A 20,043-nucleotide genomic window follows, 5' to 3' on the forward strand; every position below is an offset into this window, starting at 1 on the left:
TCGGGGCGGACCTCATCAACACCAGGGGCTCTGCCACCAAGGAGTTGTTTAACTGCCTCAGTGACATTAAGGCGCAGGGAACAAACCCTCTCATCCACCGGGAAAAACCCCAACGTACCGGCAGCAAGCCGAGGGGATATTACAATACCCACCCCAGCCCGCCGCCTCTCACCAGGGGCAACTCCAGACTGAGACAGAGTCCAGCCCCTCTCCAGGAGACTGGTTCCAGAGCCCAAGCCATGCGTAGAGGTGAGCCTGACTATATCTAGCCGGTACTTCTCAACCTCACGCACCAACTCAGGCTCCTTCCCCACCAGAGAGGTGACATTCCATGTCCCTATTGCCAGTCTTGGTAGCCGGGGATCAGTCCGCCAGGGCCTCCGCTCCTGGCCGCCGCCTGACACACAATGCACCCAACCCCTATGGCGCCTCCTGCGGGTGGTGGGCCTGCGGGAGGATGGGCCCATGTCTCCTCTTCTGGCTGTGCCCAGCCGGGCCCCATGGACTAAGGCCCGGCCACCAGATGCTCGCCCTCGGGCACCCTCCCCGGGCACCCTCCCCCGGCCTGGCTCCAGGGCGCGGCCCCGGTAACCCTATCCCGGACAGGGTAAACTGTTCCCTCGATGTTCTCTTCATAAGGGTCTTCCAACAGTGAATCTTCCTTCTTATATTCCAACAAAATGTGGTTCACTATAAAATAGGTGGGGTCTAAGACCCTTTAAAATATAATATTATATTTAGAAGATGCACATGTGCTGTTAAAAGAGGTCAGTGAAGAAGCAAATATACACTGAAAAAAATGCAATAGGGTGGTTGTTGAATTTGCATATAATTACTTCATATATCCAGCATGACTAATTTAAATTTTACATCTAAACATATTTTTGTCTTTTAATTTCCACATATTCTTTAAGGATATTCATTCTTTTAGAATAAATCATGTTGAGAAGAAACAAATTAGTCGTCTTTAATCCTCAAGCTTCGCCCCCTGGAAAGGTTATGGAGGAAAAATCGGCTGCACTCCCTCTCGCTTTGGAAAATCTACTACCATCTGGAGTTTTAAACTTGAAAGTAAATACGATTTTAAAGCATAAACACCAGTAAAAAAGAGTGTAGACCCTTTATATATGTGGACTTTTACTAGGGTGTTGTTATTTTACAGGTATGTTATTTAGCTCGTCAAATTCCAGCCACATAAATTCTTTTGTCCATGAAACCAAAGAAGCTGCGCTTTCTTTTTCCCTCATAGTCTGATTTGTCATAACTTTTCCGTTTTGTGGTAGGCTTTTCTTTGGCTGCCCCTTCTTCACCTTTACCTGTCTTGTTTGGCTCTGCAGAACTAAAATACCTGCATAAATCCATCTGCTCTTACACACATACTTACATAACGATCAGCAATTCTCTGCGCAATCAACCTCTATCACGTTTAAGCTTGCTGCAGGAGATGTTTGTCATGTCTGATAGTAAGCTAACGATTGATAAGACGATGCCAGAGGAATTGGTGCGCAATTAATCGTCACTCACCAATCAGTGCTGCCGCTCTCTACACACAGTTCGCACGATCGCAAAGTGAAAGTGAAAGCAAAAAACAAGCGCAAATTCAAACGCGATTTCAATGTGTCGCATATTGACAGTGGCTGATCGATGCCGATGACATAGTTACTCAGCTACATTTGCGAAAGAATGCAAAAGCATTGACATATCTTTCTTTCCTATGATAGCCCGACGGGCAGGGCTGAAATGGAAAAATCGCTAGAATCCATTTTTGTTCACCTAATGTGTTAATATTAACATTTTTTGGAATAGTGACACAGATTAAAATAAGATTTGGTATAATGTTCTTTGACCAGTGTTCTGTTGAATTAAATTTTGGAATTCTGCATTTTCTAGGCCACAGATGAAGCCATTATCCAACGATCTAATAAGGAAACAACCATGGGAATTTACATCATAAAGTCAAGAGATGCCAGCGGCAGCCCTGAGGACATTGGGATAGTCCTTGGAGGCCAGAGAGTCTTGCAGGATTTGGATAACTATACCCTAGCAGCTGCAATGCTGTTTGGATTAATGTACACTTTGAACCTCACCTACCCACTGGAAAAGTATACTTTCGAGGTATTATAGAAACTGGTTATGGAGCTCAAACGGAACAGCCTTTCAAAGAAGGCCCAGGTTTTCAGGACCAGACTGTACGATTGAACAGTTTTCCAGTTATGATGTGGGAAAAACTTTACAACAACCAAAGTAAAACAAATGACAGTATTAAAATATAAAACAAAGCTTAGACTTGTAGTTAAGTTTATCCAGTCTTTATTATAAGCACCGTGCTCATTCTTAACCAGCCTGCAAGTCCTGCATTTGGGTCCTCTTTCTCCATTTTCCACACAGTACACTGACAGAAGAACAACACCTGCTGCAAAGACACGAACTGGACCTAGTTGATGTCGACTTGTATGAGCGGCAGCAGACAGCACTCTTCTTTTTGGAAAAAGAGCTGAGGTGGAAGCCGTGGATCATCCTGTGCTCTAATGGGGTGATATGGTCATTAAGATAAGATGGGGCCTGATTATTTACGACCTTGTATGTGATGAGCAGGATTTTGAATTCAATTCTGGATTTAACAGGAAGCCAATGAGGGCCTGTCAGTACTCTTGCTGCAGCATTTTGGATTAACTGAAGACTTTCCTTCATGTAAATATGTAAAAAATTGTGTATGTTTCTGTTCTGTGTCTTGTGTACTGTTTGTATGTGTTTTTCTTGCTGCTGTTACACCCAAATTTCCCCCTGTGAGACAATTAAAGGATTTTTCTATTCTATTCTATTCTTTTCAGGGAATTTTTAGGACTTCCTGATAATAATGAATTACAGTCGTCCAGCCTGGAAGTAATAAATGCATGAACTAGTTTTTCAGCGTCACTCTGAGACAGGATATTTCTAATTTTAGAGATGTTGCGCTAATGGAAGAACGCAGTCTTACATATTTGCTTAATATGTGCATTGAAGGACATGTCCTGGTCAAAAATGACTCCAAGGTTCCTCACAGTGTTACCGGAGGCCAAGGTAATGCCATCCAGAGTAAGAATCTGGTTAGATACCATATTTCTAAGATTTTCAGGGCCGAGTAAAATGACCTCAATTTTATCTGAATTAAGAAGCAGAAAGTTAGCGGCCATCCAGGTCTTTATGTCTTTAAGACATTCCTGCAGTTTAACTAATTAGTGTGTGTTATCTGGCTCCATGGACAGATAAAGCTGGGTGTCATCTGCATAGCTGTGAAAATGTATGCTTTTGTCTTCTAATGATGCTGCCTAAGGGAAGCATGTATAATGTAAACAGAATTGGTCCTAGCACTGAACACTGTGGAACTAATTGACCACTGCAGTGCAGTACCTGTAATACCTACAGCATGTTTTAATCACTCTAATAGGATATTATGGTCAACAGTATCAAATGCAGCACTAAGGTCTAGCAGGCTGTTTCTGTGCTGTGATGAGCTCTGAAACCTGAGTGAAACTCTTCAAATAAACCATTCCTCTGCAGATGATCTGTTAGCTGTTTGACAACTATTCTTTCAAGGATGTTTGATATGAAAGGAAGGTTGGAGATTGGCCTATAATTAGCTAAGACTGCTGGGTCTAGAGATGGCTTTTTGAGTAAAGGTTTAACTACAGCTAGCTTGAAGGCCTGTGGTACATAGCCGATCATTAGAGATAGGTTGATCATATTTAAGATTGAAGAATTAATTAATGGCAGGACTTCTTTGAGCAGTTTTGTGGGAATTTGGTCTAAAAGACACGATGATTTGGAGGAAAGTAATTATTGAAGTTAACTCAGAAAGATCAATTGGAGAAATTGGAGATAATATTACATCTGTGAGATTTCTCACAAAAGAGCTCTGACTTTTTGTCACCCTGGCTACAGTGCTGAAGAGAAATCTAGGATGGTTCTTATTTTCTTCAATCAATGATGAATAGTGGGATGTTCTGGCTTTGCAGAGGGCTTTCTTATACAACAACAAACTTTTTCTCCAGGCTAAATGTGTCATGGTCCTGGGTCGTTTGACCCAGCATTTTGTGTTTAATATTATTATCTCATGTCCTACTTAATTCTGGTTTTGGTTTCCTGTGTCCTCCCCTTGTGCTCTCTTCGTGTCCCTGAGTTTGTGTTTGTGAATTTCCTATTTTCCTTTGAAGGTCCCGTGTCATGTTAGCGTATTCTGTTTTACTTCCTTGTCTTGCCTAATTAGGTTCAGCTGTGTTTCCCTCTGGTGTGTCATTCCCTCGTTATCTCATGTGTATTTATAGCGTGTGCCTGCCTATGTTCCTTGTCGCGTTGTCTGTGTAACTCTGCCTTCTCTATTCTCCATCCCATGTTCGTCCTGGGATATTATGGTTTCAGGTTTGTTCTCTAGTTTTCCCAGTTTAGGTTATGTTTTAGTTCTGTACTCGACACCCTCGCTTTTGTTGTTTTCACCTCTCATAACACTTAGAGCCCCGGAGAGCAGCCAGTTGGCTTTTCTACCATTAAAACCCTCCTACCAGCCAAATGGCTTTTAGCTAGGCTTTAGCTTCAGCCAAGTGGAAGCTAAATTGGCTAGTCATTCATATGTAAATTAGGTTGTTACCTGGGAATTCTGGAGGGAGGGGAGTGGGGGGTGTGAATGAGGGGGTGGGGGAGCTGCTAAAAGCTGTGAACTTCCTTTTGTGTTCGTCTTGATGCATTCTCAATCATCCAGGGAAATAAATCTCCAAAAGTCACCAACTTGGAGTGTTTCAGTTTGCCATCTTAGGGAGAAATCAACACACATGGGTGTATGTCCTTTGTTGCTGACATTTATTGATAAAAACAGTACAAAAAACCAACCATTTGTACACATATTTACAAATAATAATAAAAAGTGAGTGAGTACATTTCAACATTTTCAGCAATCACTCACAATCCTCAAACAATCCTCACAAGCGCCCCTCCAACGGCCAAACACATCTGTTCTCGATTGGATTATTACATTTGTGATTGACATGACATTGACCAATCAGATGAAAGGAAGAAAAATAGGGTCAAAATTCGTACTTGTAACTTGCAGGGTTTTTTTTTTTTTTTTTTTTGGCTAAGTCCACACACAAATCTTTTTTACACATACATCCTGATTTAGTGTAGAAAATATTTATGACCACATTTTGAGCCCATACTTAAAGGGTTAAAGTACGCAGCCTTAACGGTCCACAAGGGCTGTGTACTCAAAGACCCCTAAGGCTGGGAGTGAGAGGCTTGTGAAATGGGACGGTCTAGCCTCCATCGCGCTGCCCAGGTTGCCTAGCAACCATTATACTAACAGCTGGAAACGTTTCATACAGCTTTGTTTGACAGAAATGAAGGAGAACATATCTTGTTCATTTGTTTGTTTCAACATGAGCTTTGTGTGATTAGCTGAGTATCTGAGGCTGAGACCTCGGGACTGTAATGGGATGAATGGGATGAATGTGCCTGATCCCATCTGCCGGTGGATCACTGACTTCCTGACGGACAGGAAGCAGCATGTGAGGCTGGGAAAGAATGTCTCGGACTCCCGGACCATCAGCACCGGCTCCCCTCAGGGCTGTGTTCTTTCTCCTCTGCTCTTCTCCCTGTATACCAACTGGTGCACCTCCACCCACCAGTCTGTCAAGCTAATCAAGTTTGCAGATGACACCACCGTTATTGGACTCATCTCGGACGGGGATGAGTCTGCCTACAGGAGGGAGGTTGAACGTCTGGTGTCCTGGTGCAGCCACAACAACCTGGTGCTGAATGCCCAGAAGACAGTGGAGATTATTGTGGACTTCAGGAAGCACACAGCCCCACTCCCCCCCATCATCCTGACTGACACCCCCATCACCTCTGTGGACTCATTCCGCTTCCTGGGTACCACCATCACCCAGGACCTGAAGTGGGAGCCCACCATCACCTCCGTCATCAAGAAAGCCCAGCAGAGGATGTACTTCCTGAGGCAGCTGAAGAAATTCAACCTGCCAACACGGACGATGATGCAGTTCTACACTGCAATCATCGAGTCCATCCTCACCTCCTCCATCACCGTGTGGTACGCTGGAGCCACTATCAGGGACAAACAGAGACTGCAGCGTGTTGTGCGCTCTGCTGAGAAGGTGATTGGCTGCAGACTCCCATCTCTGCAGGACCTGTACACCTCCAGGACACTGGGGCGTGCAGCTCGGATCTCAGCTGACCCTTCTCACCCTGGACACAGTCTGTTTGACCTGCTCCCCTCAGGCAGGAGGCTCCGGTCCATTCGCACCAGAACCTCTCGCCATAAGAACAGTTTCTTCCCCTCTGCTGTTGGACACATGAACAATAACCACATGACTGTCCCCGCCACTAACACATGACCCTACGCTGTGTCACTGCATCATTCCATGTTTGGCACTGATCACCACCTGCACTCGTATATATCTTTCAACGTAGCACTTTTAATTCTTATTCTTACTTTTATTTTTTTTTCATGTCTATTTAAGTGCTATTTATGACACTATGTTTGCACTGAAGCACCGCAGCAATTTCCTAATGTTGTAAACCTGCTCAACATTTGGCAATAAAACCCTTTCTGATTCTGATTCTGATTCTGATTCTAAAACATGATTGTTGGGCTTCATTTCTGTGCTGAACAGGCATTTTAAGATCAGTTAGTAAATAACAATTAGCTAATGTTGTTCATGAGTTCAAAGTCATCTCACTTTGGTAATGAAAATATAATATGGCCAATATTATAGTTATTATAATAGTCATTATTAGTTATTGCAGCAGTGAACATGAACTCTGTGTCAAACACTGAGCTTCAGTAAAGATTCAAGTTGCAGCTATTTATATGTCTTATCACCTTAAATCTTCACTCAAAGACAAGTATCTTTGACAGTGTATATATAGGTGTATCATATATAAGAGACAAATGTTGTTCCTTCAGTATGTTGGCATTACTAAATTTGGCTCATTGCGTACATATATTTATAAAAAGAAAATGTACAAGCTGTGATAACTGTTTCTGATAGAATGAAGAGTAGACTGATAAACAAAATATTCCTTTATTGGGTGAGAAAATCAGACCATGTCATAACTGCTTTAAGTCACACAGAATAGACATCAGAGCCTTAAAAGCAAGAAATCAGATGGTTTACAGGAAGCCAAAGCTGAAGCTTTATGAGGGTCATTTACATGATTTATTAAGATAAGATAAGATAAGATAACCTTTATTAGTCCCACACGTGGGAAATTTGTTTTGTCACAGCAGGAAGTGGACAGTGCGAAAGTTATGAGGCAAAAATTAGAATACAGCAAAAATTAGAATACAATTATCACTTTATTTTACTGGAACTTTAACCTCCTAAGACCTGAACTCTTCCACAGCATATATTTTTAATTTCTCTTTGATATTTGGGCTGATTGGGACCCAATGAATATAAAAACAAAGAATTACCAAATTTGTTTTACCTGATTTTTCTTTCTAAAAAAATGAGAGCCAAATATCAATCAATCAATCTTTATTTATAAAGCACTTTTCATACAAAGATGTAGCACAAAGTGCTTTACATGGTTAAAAGCAGCCCACCCCACTCTCCAACTCACTCCCCACACTCTCATCAACATAAACATGAGGATATTCATTTAAAATTTCAGTAGCAGTATAATGTATTTTAGTCTAAATAACCCAAAATGTGATGTCCACATATGTGGACGGCAGGTCCTAGGAGGTTAAGATCAGTAAAGCTTTGCTTTATATCACTTTATCTTACACTCAGCGCTGTCATTGCTTCCTTCCTTCAAAACACAGCAGCTCAGAGATCATCCAGATCTGCGTGTCATGTATTTGTAACAACACACAGGCTGTTTGGAAGTCTTTTTGCCTAAAATTTGTGGGAAAGTGGAAAACTCTACAATAGTTTTTATCAACAATCTTTAAAGGTTCTGAAATGAATATGTAAAACATGATATTAACACCAACCGCCCCCAACATGTCCGGCTGGATAACCGCTGCTCATCTACCATCACAATGAACACCGGTGTACCACAAGGCTGTGTGATGAGCCCTTTCCTCTACTCCCTCTTCACCCACGACTGCAGACCTGCTGATGGTTCCAACACCATCATTAAGTTTGCAGATGACACCACGGTGATTGGCCTCACCAGTGACAACGATGAGGCCGCCTACAGGGAGGAGGTGGATCGTCTGGCTGAGTGGTGCGACACAAACAACCTGCTGCTTAACACCGAGAAGACCAAGGAGCTCATCGTGGACTACAGGAGGAATGCTGACCCACATCCACCCATCCACATTAAGGGGACGGCTGTGGAGCGTGTGAGCAGCTTCAAGTTCCTGGGAGTCCACATCTCCGAGGATCTCACCTGGACGACCAACTGCTCCAAGCTGGTCAAGAAGGCTCACCAGCGCCTCTTCTTCTTGAGGACTCTGAGGAAGAACCACCTGTCCTCAGACATCCTGGTGAACTTCTATCGCTGCACCATCGAGAGCATCCTGACCAACTGTATAACAGTCTGGTACGGGAACTGCTCTGCCTCGGACCGGAAGGCGTTGCAGAGGGTCGTGAAAACTGCCCAGCGCATCGCCGGAGCACCACTTCCTGCCATAAAAGACATCTACAGGAAGCGGTGTCTGAAAAGGGCTGGGAAAATCATCAAAGACCCCAGTCACCCATCACATGGACTCTTCACCCTCCTGCCCTCTGGGAGGCGCTACAGGAGCCTCCGGACTAAGACCACCAGGTACCGGAACAGCTTCTTCCCCACAGCTGTCAGACTCCTGAACTCTGCCTCCTGACATCTGATCCACGTTAACTCATGGACTGAACATACACACACCCACAATGGACAACTGTACCCTCAAACACACAATAATAACATGGAGTGAACCACCACTCACAACCACTAGCACTTTATATAGCCTCTGTAGAAATTATCCACACCCTCACTTACCTTAACTGCACTACTGTATAGCCCTGTGTAAATAATCATCCTGTACATTCGATAATCTTTAATCCTACAACTGTTTACAACTTGCATAGTTCCCATTTCTGTATAGCTGTATATCTCAGATTCCTGTAAAGTTATTTATTTCATATTCTGTATAGTTTTTCATATTTATATCCTGTTCATAGCCTGTACATAGCTTGTACTCACTACAGCCTGTACATACTTATAGTTATAGCATATTCACAACATACTTCATACCGTGTACATTATAACATAATAGACCCATTTCTGTAATATACTCACATATCTATATTATTGCTAATATATATTGTAATATATCTATATCACTAAAGCACTTCTGGATGGATGCAAACTGCATTTCGTTGCCTTGTACCTGTGCATGTGCAATGACAATAAAGTTGAATTCTATTCTATTCTATTCTATTAACACATGTAACATGAAACTGCAGCTCTGCAGAACAGCAACCATTGCTGTTTACTCCCAAGAGGGAGTGGATGGGGAGCCGTTAGGAAGTCTGATGTTAGGAAGCCTCACATACAGATCTGGAAATCTCCTCCTACTGTAAAAAACACTTGAGACTCATCTGAAAGTTTAGTCAGATAATGATTTTCCACCCTGGGCTGGAGGGAAATGAGCACAGTCTTATCTTTTAAATGTACATATTTGTAATTAATTAAAAATCAAACGCTGTGCCAGTTTCTGGCTTTGCTTGAGAGTGTGTCCAGCAAACCTGATGGTACAGACTCTTAAAATCAAACACATCCAAACTCTGAGGCTGTGAGTAAAACACGAAGCACTGAGGCCAAGAACAGCTGTAATCCTGTGTGATTATTACAGGAAGCACAGCAGTCTGTTCTCTCTTTGACTTTAGAAAATGATTTATTGGGATCAACACGAATGTTAACAGAGGGAGAATTTTACTGATTGTCTTAAAAACAATGCACCAATTTAATAACTCGGTGTAGAAAGTACTTTGTTACACTACTTGTTACATTACATTTACGTTACTGTGTAATACAACCTGGTTGTCTTAGAGTTATCACATAACAATATAAACCTGAGGCTGCAGTCTGACACACCCACACAAATCTGGTAACATTTTATATTACTGATGATTTAACAGTTTTTACTGAGCCAATTTTAATGGCTTTAAACTGGAGAAGGCACCAGTATACCACAGGTTTTTGGTTTGACTCTACTAGCACACTAGTGAGTACATGTCATATGTTTTCAGATTCTAGACAAGATATTGTTTTTGATATAATTCATTTAATCTATAGAATCAAACATCGAGGGATAGAAATACATTCTTATGGATTCCTGCAAATATCTGTGTAGATGGAAATGAACAGGCTGATACGTTTGTTAAAGGTGCAATAAGAAATAATCATGTAGATATGAATATAAACACAGTAAAGATGAGGTTAAAAATGGCCTGTATTTATATAGTCCTTTATAATAGTCCCTAAGCACTTTACACAAGCAGTCATCCACCCATTCACACACTGGTGATGGCAGCTACATTGTAGCCACAGACAGAGGCGAGGCTGCCGGACACTGGCGCCACCGGGCCCTCTGACCACCACCAGTAGGCAGCGGGTGAAGCGTCTTGCCCAAGGACACAACGACCGAGACTGTCCGAGCCGGGGCTCGAACCGGCAACCTTCTGATTACAAGGGAAATTCCCAACTCCTGAGCCATGATCGCCACCTTAAAAGTATAATTAAGGTGAAGTTAATGGAAAAGTGGCAGGCATGATGGGACAGAGAAGGTAAAGGTAGATAGTGGGACAGTAGAAGAAGTCAGAGAAGTAAAAAAAAAACGAGGATATAATTTCGAGAGTAAGATTTGGTCACACAGGGTTAAATAGCACACTTAAAAGGATGAATAAGCACGAGACAGGAGACATTTGATCATGTAACGTTAGAATGTGGTAAATATAGGTGGGAAAGGCAAATACAGAAATCTGAATTACAGAAAAATAGAGTTCAATTAAGGGTAACATAAATATTTCAAATGAGTGCAGTTCGTGGAGTTAAATAGAGCGATATTTGTGTTTTTAAGAGCAACAGCTGTTTATATGAAAACAAAGGTGTAACGATGTCCAGAAGGTGGCGGTAATGCACCTGAAGCTGTTTGCCAACCGCTACACAAGGATAGAAGAAGCAGCAGCAGCTGCAGGCTGTGGTGGCATCGAGCAATAACGGAATTTTCTCCCGGAGAATGAAGACGTTGCTGACGTCACTGCTCCTCGTGCTCGGTAGGAAAGTCGCTCTGACCCTGTTTGAAGGCGCACGCGCTCACTCAGGTGTGTGCCTTCCAACAATAAGAAGTGTAACGTGAGTTTACTGTGAATCCGCGCGCTGTCCTGAACTTCACCATGTGATGAACCGTGTGTGTCTGCGGCCTGGTGGGGGCGCTGTTCCTCTGTATCCGCTCTTCATGACGCACTGGAGCAAATATTTAACCCTCACGTCACCCGGCTGAGGGCACCGCCCTGTTTGTCGGACAGTGATGGTGCGGAGCTGGACTCTTAGCTGGGCTGTTGCTGCTGCAGAGTTTGTGTCATGTTGTGTTTTGAACTGGCAGCGAGTGAAGCTGTAGATCATTGAAACAGAAGATATAGTTCATCTTCTTCTCTATAAATCCTCTGTTGTGTTGATTAGACGACTAAGCAGCGTCTAAATGTCAGGGTTTAAATCTGAGGCTGTCAAGACGTTGAGCAGGAATTTGCAAAGTGCTGAAAGCTCAAAAAATCTCTTCCTTCTCTTTTCAACAAACTCAGAAGATGTTTTTCACCTCAGTGTAAGGAAGTCGTCACTAACCTCTGATGCCTTTGAAACATCTGTTGGTTTTGTGTAATTACTCATTGTGTGGCTGTGATGGACGTTGTATGTTTGTAACTTTCTGAAGCCAACTGAAACACTCAGTTTGTGTTCTTGTTTGTGTCTCCTGCCAGTTTCCCAGCATGCCCTGACTGCAGTGGTGGAGGTGTATGAGGGCGTAATGTCTGTCCTGTTGCCCTGCAAGCACTCAGGTTTTATCCCTGAGGATGACCCCACAGTGCTGTGGACTCGTAGTGATCTCAATCCTAAATCTGTCCATGTGAGACGAGAAGAAGCAGATGATCTCAGAGGGCAAAACCAGCGTTACAGCGGGCGCACGTCGATGAGACCTGATGCTTTGGACTCTCTAGACTTCAGCCTCACTCTGAGAAACCCAACAAAGACTGACAGCAGCATCTACACCTGCTCCATCAGTGATGGGACAGAAGATCAGAGACTGAGAGACATCCAGCTGCAGGTCAAAGGTCGGTAATTAACCTGACCTGAACAGAATGAACGTTTTGGGATCTCTTAAAGTAAGACGTCTGTTAGTGGACTGGTGGTGCTGAGAGAAGCTTTAATGAAGTCAGTCAGGAAAAGAACCTGAAGATCCCAGTGTGTGATCCAAACATCTCTGCTTTTAAGATTAGACATCAGACTTTCATTTTGATAAAGCTCCCTGTGATCTGGATCTTAGTGCTGCTGCTACAGGCTGAGGCTGCCTGGTTTATGGTCTGTCTGAGCTCCTCTTTCTCCTTGTTCTTCCCCATCACCCAGTCATGCTCATAGATCTTTGAATTCTTTTCTGTGTAAAACACTCCAAACTCGAGTGCTCTCACAGATGGATGAAGGTGAAATCAACGTGGTAAGAAAATAGTTGGAGGAACCTAATTAGAAAGGGAGAGATTCAAGGATTCAGGTCAACAAGCTGCTGTGACTATCAGTCATTGCTAACAGCTAAAGTGTAGCTTTTACATGTTTCAGTGCAAGTAGGGCTGCACGATTTTGCATAAAATGAGAATCACGATTTTTTGGCTTAGAATTGAGGTCACGATTCTCTCACGATTTTCTTTTCCAGTATAAATATTTATTGCACTTATTTACTGCACATCAACTTCGTAACAGGTGAGACTGAACATAAAAACAATAAATAAACATAAAAACAACAAAATGTTGTCCTGCTTGAAATTCCGTCTCCACCGTTGCTCGACGCTGCGTGTACAGAGCAGGTAGTGCAACAATAGAAAAATAGTTGCGGGACGGCACTGTGTAGCGTTTGTCTAGGGTGTTGATCATTTTCCTAAATCCCTCGTTTTGCACAGTGTTGATGGGAGCCATATCTTTGGTCAGGTGATAAGTGATAGCCTCCGTGATTTCTTTGTGCCTGCGGGAGTTCGACGGGTATAGGGAAGCGCTGTATAAGGTTCCCGTTATTGATGTTTGGGTGGTTGACCGGGACGGATTTTCTCCTGTCACTTTCTCGTCATCCCTGACGTGCTCTCCGTTGTTTTTTCCTGCTAATGTTAGCATCACACGGCACAGCTTCTGTATCACGTGGTATAAGGCTCCGCCCTCGTCATTTGTTGAGCAGGAAGAGAGAGCGCTTGTTTTCATGCAGAGTACGTCCCGGATCAAAATGCGGTACAATCGTCGTCTTTTTTTTTTTTTTTTTTTTTTTAATCGTTGTCATTTGGAAATGAGATCGCACATAAGTATGAATCGAGATCGCGATTTTCTAACGATTAATCGTGCAGCCCTAAGTGCAAGTAAGGAATAATCCAACAATAGCTCTTCCAGCCTGATTAAAACCCATGTTAATACACACTGTATGTGTTTGCATCATATATAGTCAGGACTACTGAGCGATGGTGGTGGACCACCTAGAACAGAAATGCCAGGGACGATGTTTTTGTCCCAGCCCATTAAAGTCAGTCTGTCGGCATCTCTCAGGTTTCATTACAACTGTTCATTTTAAAGCTCAGTTTTTAAGAGCCTAGTTTCTTTTGCAGGATGTTTCACAATATAAATATATGTAATTTATCAAACACATCATATACAAAACTAATATGTGATTAAAACTATGACATTACATGTAAGCATTAAGTCTAACGTCTCTTCTTCTCCTGTCCTCTTTCTTATCTTTGTCCATCTTCTTTCCTCTCTGTCTGAATTACAGCAGCTGGACCTTTAGCTGCGACACACTGTGAGACAAACTGCACACAAACAGTTTGTGTGTTTGCTGATGTTTGTTAACACTGCATTTGAAATTAGCTGACACTTAAACATCACGCGGTGTCCGCTCGCTTCTCCAGTGCGAGCTAGATTCTGTAGACACGACTTACGGACACGTGCACTCCCACTTCATCCCTGAGTAGAAACACTAAACCTAAAGTAACCAGCCTGTTTTGAAAATGTAAGAAGTAGAAAGTTCTGATACCTGAAAAATTTACTTAAGTAGCAAAGTATTTGTACTTTGTTACTTGTGACTCAGTAACATTGATACCCAGATCTAGTAGGTCACGGCTATGCTATTACTTAAAGTGTGTCTGCTGATTCTTCTTCTACAGTTGATATTGTGGTTTCTCGTCCTCTCAGACCAGCAGGTGGAGGTGAAGGTTGTTGGAGGCTCAGACTCCGTCATCCTGCCGTGCCAAATCAAACCTGACCTGCCTGAGGACACCACAGTGGAGTGGACTCGCTCTGACCAAGAACTGGTCCATGTGTATTCAAACAGAAGTGACGACCTGACGAAACAGGACGGACTTTACAGAGACCGAACAAAGATGAACGAAGACCTGCTGAGAACTGGAGACCTCAGTCTGACCCTGAAACACCCCACAGAGAGAGACAGTGGAGGATACATCTGTACCATCTACAGGGACAAAAACATCCTGAGACAGAAAGTAGTGCTGCAGGTCAAAGGTCAGAGCTGCAGATTAAGACCAAAGGTCAATGCAGGAGGTTAAGGTCAGAGTTCAGAGGTCATGTGTTTGTTTAATGTTTCTCCACAGAACCGTTTCCATCCTGGGCCACAGCTCTCCTGGTTTTCCTGCTTCTTGTTCTGGTTGTTTCTGCGGTTCTTTTATTTAATTTCTGGCATCACATCATGTCATGTGAGTGTCTCCTACTACACTACCCATAATGCCACAGCATGACTTTACTAAACAGTGTGTGTGCTTCACTGCATTGATCTGACACAGAGGCTGCATGTGGACAAGCTGTTCTTCTTCTGTGGTGGTAAACAGCAGCTGACATGGAAACATGTGCTGACAGTAAATGTTGCAGCAGCTTCAGTAAACGTTCCTCCTTGAGTTGTGCTCAGTCATGTGGTGGAGAGCTTCAGATGTTCAGACACACGAGAGCTTCATGGTTTCTGTGCTGATGTGTGTGAGACATGGCCGACTGTGGAGTCACCGATTATTTCAGTCTTATCTCGGCTTCCTAGAACCTCTCCTGCTCAAGCCTGTGAGCATCACCCTGTTGTCTCGTCACACAGCAAACTAAAGATCCAGGAAACACAAGAAATTGAAAATAATCAAATCTAAAATGAAACACATATTTAAAAAGAGCTAATGTATTAGCTCTTTTTAAATATTAGTCTTTTTTAAACAACAAATAATGTGCAAATAGGAAACTAAATATATTTTCTGTCCACAAGTTCAATAAAGATTCAAATGAAATCAAAGCGATTTTATTTTCCCGTCCAAAATAAAGTTTCCAACTTTTACAGATGAGTCATTTTATAAATTCACGACAGCAGTGGACGTGCTCTGGAGTGAGGCTCACGCTTATCTTTGTTCCCAGCTGCTGATAACCTGCTGAAGAAGCTCTGTCATGACTTCAGCCATGTGGGAGGTGCATGAGCCTCTTTACAGGACGAACTCATTCATGTACCTGTGCTTTTATTTGTTTTATGTTTAGAATTAACCTCTAAAAACCTGCTGTTACCGTCTGTACAGCTCATGTTGTGTTCATTGTCTTCTCAGTCATTCCGGTGGAGGTGGAGGTGGTGGAGGGGGCGGAGTCTGTCCAGCTGCCCTTCAAAACCACAAAAAACCTGCCTGAAGATGTTAAAGTGTTGTGGGAACGCTATGATCCCAGAATGAAGGCCCACGTGTATCACAACGGCTCCGACCTGCCTGAAGAACAGAGCGAGGTTTACAGAGGCCGGACAAGGATGAGGGGAGACCCACTGAGGACTGGAGACCTGAGCCTGACTGTGGAACGGCCCACGGAGGGAGACGGTGGGGAGTACAAGTGTTTGGTGTGGAGGAGGGGAGACTTCATCAGAAAGAAAACCGTGAGGATCAGAGTCAAAGGTGTGTAGTGGTGTGTGTGTGTGTGTGTGTGTGTGTGTGTGTGTGTGTGTGTCTCTGACTGTCTTGTGTCTCCTCTGCAGGAAGAGTTCAGGTCCAGGATCAAACTGCTGGTGAGCAGCTCTGACATGAACCATCACTCCTCCACGTCCAGCACTGTGGGGAAAGCTGTGGATTGTAAACTTTCAGTCACATATCAGCTTCCTGTCACACACGAGGACTTCCTGTTAAGGTCAAAAGTTCATCTATCAGCAGCTTCTTTATTGTAAAAACTCCACCCGAGTGTTTCAGAGGATGATGATTCTCGATGGTGGTCTTTTCAGATCTCAGTGTTTGGGCATAAAATCCCAGATATGACCCACAATGATGGACAGCAGCACCACTGCAGTATCAGCAGTGCTGGTTATTCATCATGTGTGTACTTTAAAGGAAGGAACGAGCAGCAGCATGAGAATAAGCTCCATGTGTGCACTTCCAGAGAGGATGCGGCTTCATCACATGCACAAATCAGCAGTTGCATTTGAGCTTTATTAGCAGAGCCTGTCGCTGAGCTCTCTATTTAAACTTCAATCAGTCTTTTGCAGTAACTTGAACATGTTGGTGCTCAGTCAGAGCCCTGCATATATCAGTGAGTTACTGCAACCATACGTAACGTCTGGCTCTCTGAGGTCAGCTGATCAGTGCTTGTTGGCTTTCTATTCATTATAAAGTGATCGAGCTTCATTACATTTAATAAAATCATGTGAAGAGTGAAAGGATGGAGGAACAGAGCTGCTGAAGTGCAGTCTGTTTACATATTCAGTAGGGCTGCAACGATACACAAAATTCACGGTTCGGTTCAATATTTTTTCGATACAAAAGAATGTTCATGCCTTTTTAATTTGTCATTTATTAAAATTATAAATATATATTTTAACTCAAAAGTAGTTTTTAAATGTAATGTTGCTGAAACAACAAAGTAATAAAGAAAATAAATATATCTGATTGAGGAATCACTCATCTTTGGAAAAGAGAGTTTATTACAGACAAATGGCTCTTTCCAAAATAAAAGCCAATAAATAAAACCAAAACAGTTCCAAAGGCCAGATCTGAATGAGGGTGGGGGAGGTTCAGTTTGCCATGTTGCAACTAGCTTAGCTTCTGTCTGCTAGCTTGCCCTGCGCTCAGTGAATCTGCGTTCGACTGCTCCGCCTAGGCTGCACTGTCGAGCGCAGATCCACTGAGCGCTCCACACAGACAGCATCGTCAGAAGGAAAGTTGATAAAATAAATTACAAATGTTGTATTGTTCGATACATATGCGTACCGAACCGAAAGCTCTGTATCGAACGGTTCAATATCGATACGAATATCGTTGCACCCCTAATGTTTAGGGATAACTATCGTGCCAATGACAGAATATGTTTCTAATTATGGAAGAAATGTCTTTATTAATAATAGAAGAATTGGAGCTGGTGCACGCCTGTTTCACTGACTGTTACAATCACTGTTTACACGTATGAATATCTATAACTATGCAAATATTATTAAAGTTATTTTATCCTTTCTTTAAAAAAAATATCTGTTTGTTGCAAAAAAACATAATTAAAAGTCAATTGACCTTTTTTTTTAACAACTGTTGGATTATTCAAACAGGGGTGGATCTATGGGGACAAGGGGGGGCAACTGTGTCCCTCCTGTAGAGCCCGCCCCCCACCACCCACCACCACAACTTCTGTATTCTCAAAATACTTTTCACCTGTTCTTGTTTTTCCGGTGCACAGTGGGAGGTTTTCCCCTCTAAAGCTTGTTAAAATCCTCTTGTTCTTGTTTTTTACAGCACATGATGACACAATAAGTACAGGGTGGGCCATTTATATGGATACAGCGTAATAACATGGGAATGGTTGGTGATATTAAAGTCCTGTTTGTGGCACATTAGTATATGTGAGGGGCAAACTCCTCAAGATGGGTGGTGACCATGGTGGCCATTTAGAAGTCGGCCATCTTGGAAAACAACATTTGCTTTTTCAATAGGCAGAGGGCCATGTGACACATCAGACTTATTGAAATGTCACAAGACAAACAAGGGTGTGCTTGGTTTCAACGTAACTTTATTCTGTCATGTCATCACAGCTGGTACAAATTAGACTTACAGACGACCGCTTCTGGTCCCCAGGCCGTATGTTTGAAAGTCAATAAACAACACTGAGAGGCAGTCGACGGTTTGATCTCCTACAAAAATAAAATTAAGTAGAGCCTGAAATCTGTTCTAATAGAAACTGTGTGAATCCTCTGTGGGGCTTTGTTTTGTTACAAAAACATCACAAATATGAATACTGCATAAATCCTGGAACACAGCATTTATATTAGCTGTTGGAGTCCAGTCACTCTGACATGTGTGACTGTAGATCTTGGCTGTGCGCTGGCCAGCTGTCGCGTCTCACTCCAGCTCAGAGGATCCAAGCGATGCTGCTCCATCTGCACTCTGCTGTCTCCTCCTCCTCCTTCAGTCTCTCCTCCTCCTCCTCCTTCCATATGGTTCAGTGAAGCCTGTAGCTCCACCTGCCTGACAGCAGCTACCAGCAGACAACATGCACCTCCTGTCACATCTCCAGGATGTCTGAACACGAGCCCACGTCCACGTGAAGAGACCTCATTAAAACAGCAGAGCTGCGATCAGCTGAGTTATGATCAGAGATATGTCTGTGAAGGTTCTCAGTCATCCAGGTCATCGTAGTTCTTTGCAAGCTCCTTTGACTATGATCAGAGATGAAAAAGCACCTCTCATATTTAAAACTGTTTCCTGAACAAATCGAATTTATCTTTGTGTTTATTGATTCATGATTGGTTTTGCCCTCCAGAGTCAACAGCTCATTTAACAGCCTGTTTATCGTATGTAACATTGTCACCATGACTACGAGTCGTTACTCATTGTTAGACAGCTGATAATAACACGGCTGTAGTTCTCATTATTTAAATCATGATATAATCAGAGGTGGGTCGACTATCCAAAAATTGTACTCAAGTAAGAGTAAAGAAGTACTTGGCGAAAAGACTACTCAAGTAGCGAGTAACTGTTTGAAATGTCCGATTTATTTTTTAAATAAATGTAATCAGACAAACAAAAATAAATAAATATACAAATTTTACCATTTTCAAAAGGAATACATGTAAAAACATCAACAAAATAAGGCACAACTATTCTAATTTCAGTTTTTCACAACATAAAGCTTTTTCACCAATACCTGCAGTAAATAATATAAATATATAAACAGTGCAAACTATTTCCAGTCACAAGATATGCTGTAAACGTTATGTTCATGTTTGCTCCACGTGGCACATCAGCCTCAGAGGAAACAGAACGAGGCATCCTCATTATTTAAATCATGATGCAATAATAATACTTTAATTAATAATAATCACAGTGTGCCTGTAGGCTGTACTGTGAGCTCTACACAGAAGGGGGAGTTCCACATAACCCGTGGCAGCTTGTTGTCACGTGACACCTCATTACTCAACAGCTAGGAAGGTGTGGGGGCGTGGCTTGTGCCTGACAGCATGCGAGCGGCCTCCCACAGGCCCGACCTTTCTGCTCCTTACAACAGGCTCGTTACTGTGGACTTATTTCGTTTATGTGGAATTATTATTTCACGTCACGGCCTTGGAAACACTGCTTTAAAACACCGCGTGGCTGTTTTTGATGTTACCGCTTCTTTTCATTACACACGCCTGTGTAAAAGAAAATAACATCCTCTCGTGATTATTCCTGCTGTGGATCGTGGAGACTTTAATCACATTAACATTATGTATATTTATAAATAATATATGAACATCTTACTGGAAGAATTACTCCATGCAGACTGGTGGGTGAGCCTCGTTCACGCCCACCAGCAGAGAAAGAGAGCGAGCTCGTCTCTGCTGTC

General features: G+C 42.6%; 1 protein-coding gene across 4 annotated transcripts; it reads left to right on the top strand.

The window, feature by feature from the left end:
* The first annotated feature begins 11,142 nt into the window (after nucleotides 1-11,142).
* Nucleotides 11,143-18,383, top strand: LOC113016090 (uncharacterized). 4 transcript variants are annotated; one of them, XM_026158639.2, is made up of 6 exons: nucleotides 11,143-11,258; nucleotides 11,958-12,308; nucleotides 14,419-14,745; nucleotides 14,835-14,936; nucleotides 15,810-16,142; nucleotides 16,223-18,383. In XM_026158639.2, the coding sequence occupies exons 1-6, from the start codon at nucleotides 11,222-11,224 to the stop codon at nucleotides 16,264-16,266; spliced, it is 1,194 nt and encodes a 397-aa protein (XP_026014424.1). In that variant the 5' UTR covers nucleotides 11,143-11,221; the 3' UTR covers nucleotides 16,267-18,383. The 4 variants fall into 4 exon arrangements, with proteins under 4 accessions (XP_026014424.1, XP_026014414.1, XP_026014430.1 ...); XM_026158629.2 differs by having other exon boundaries at nucleotides 11,159-11,306; XM_026158645.2 differs by having other exon boundaries at nucleotides 11,166-11,337.
* The last annotated feature ends 1,660 nt before the right edge of the window (nucleotides 18,384-20,043 follow it).

Source organism: Astatotilapia calliptera, chromosome 3 (assembly GCF_964374335.1).
Source record: "Astatotilapia calliptera chromosome 3, fAstCal68.1, whole genome shotgun sequence".
Taxonomy (NCBI): Eukaryota; Metazoa; Chordata; class Actinopteri; order Cichliformes; family Cichlidae; genus Astatotilapia; species Astatotilapia calliptera.

Coding starts and splice junctions, on each gene's coding strand:
- LOC113016090 (XM_026158629.2), top strand. CDS start 11,222: ATGAAGACGTTGCTGACGTCACTGCTCCTCGTGCTCGGTAGGAAAGTC. Junction 14,746..14,834: donor AGTAGTGCTGCAGGTCAAAG/GTCAGAGCTGCA, acceptor GTTTCTCCACAG/AACCGTTTCCATCCTGGGCC. Junction 14,937..15,809: donor CTGGCATCACATCATGTCAT/GTGAGTGTCTCC, acceptor TTGTCTTCTCAG/TCATTCCGGTGGAGGTGGAG.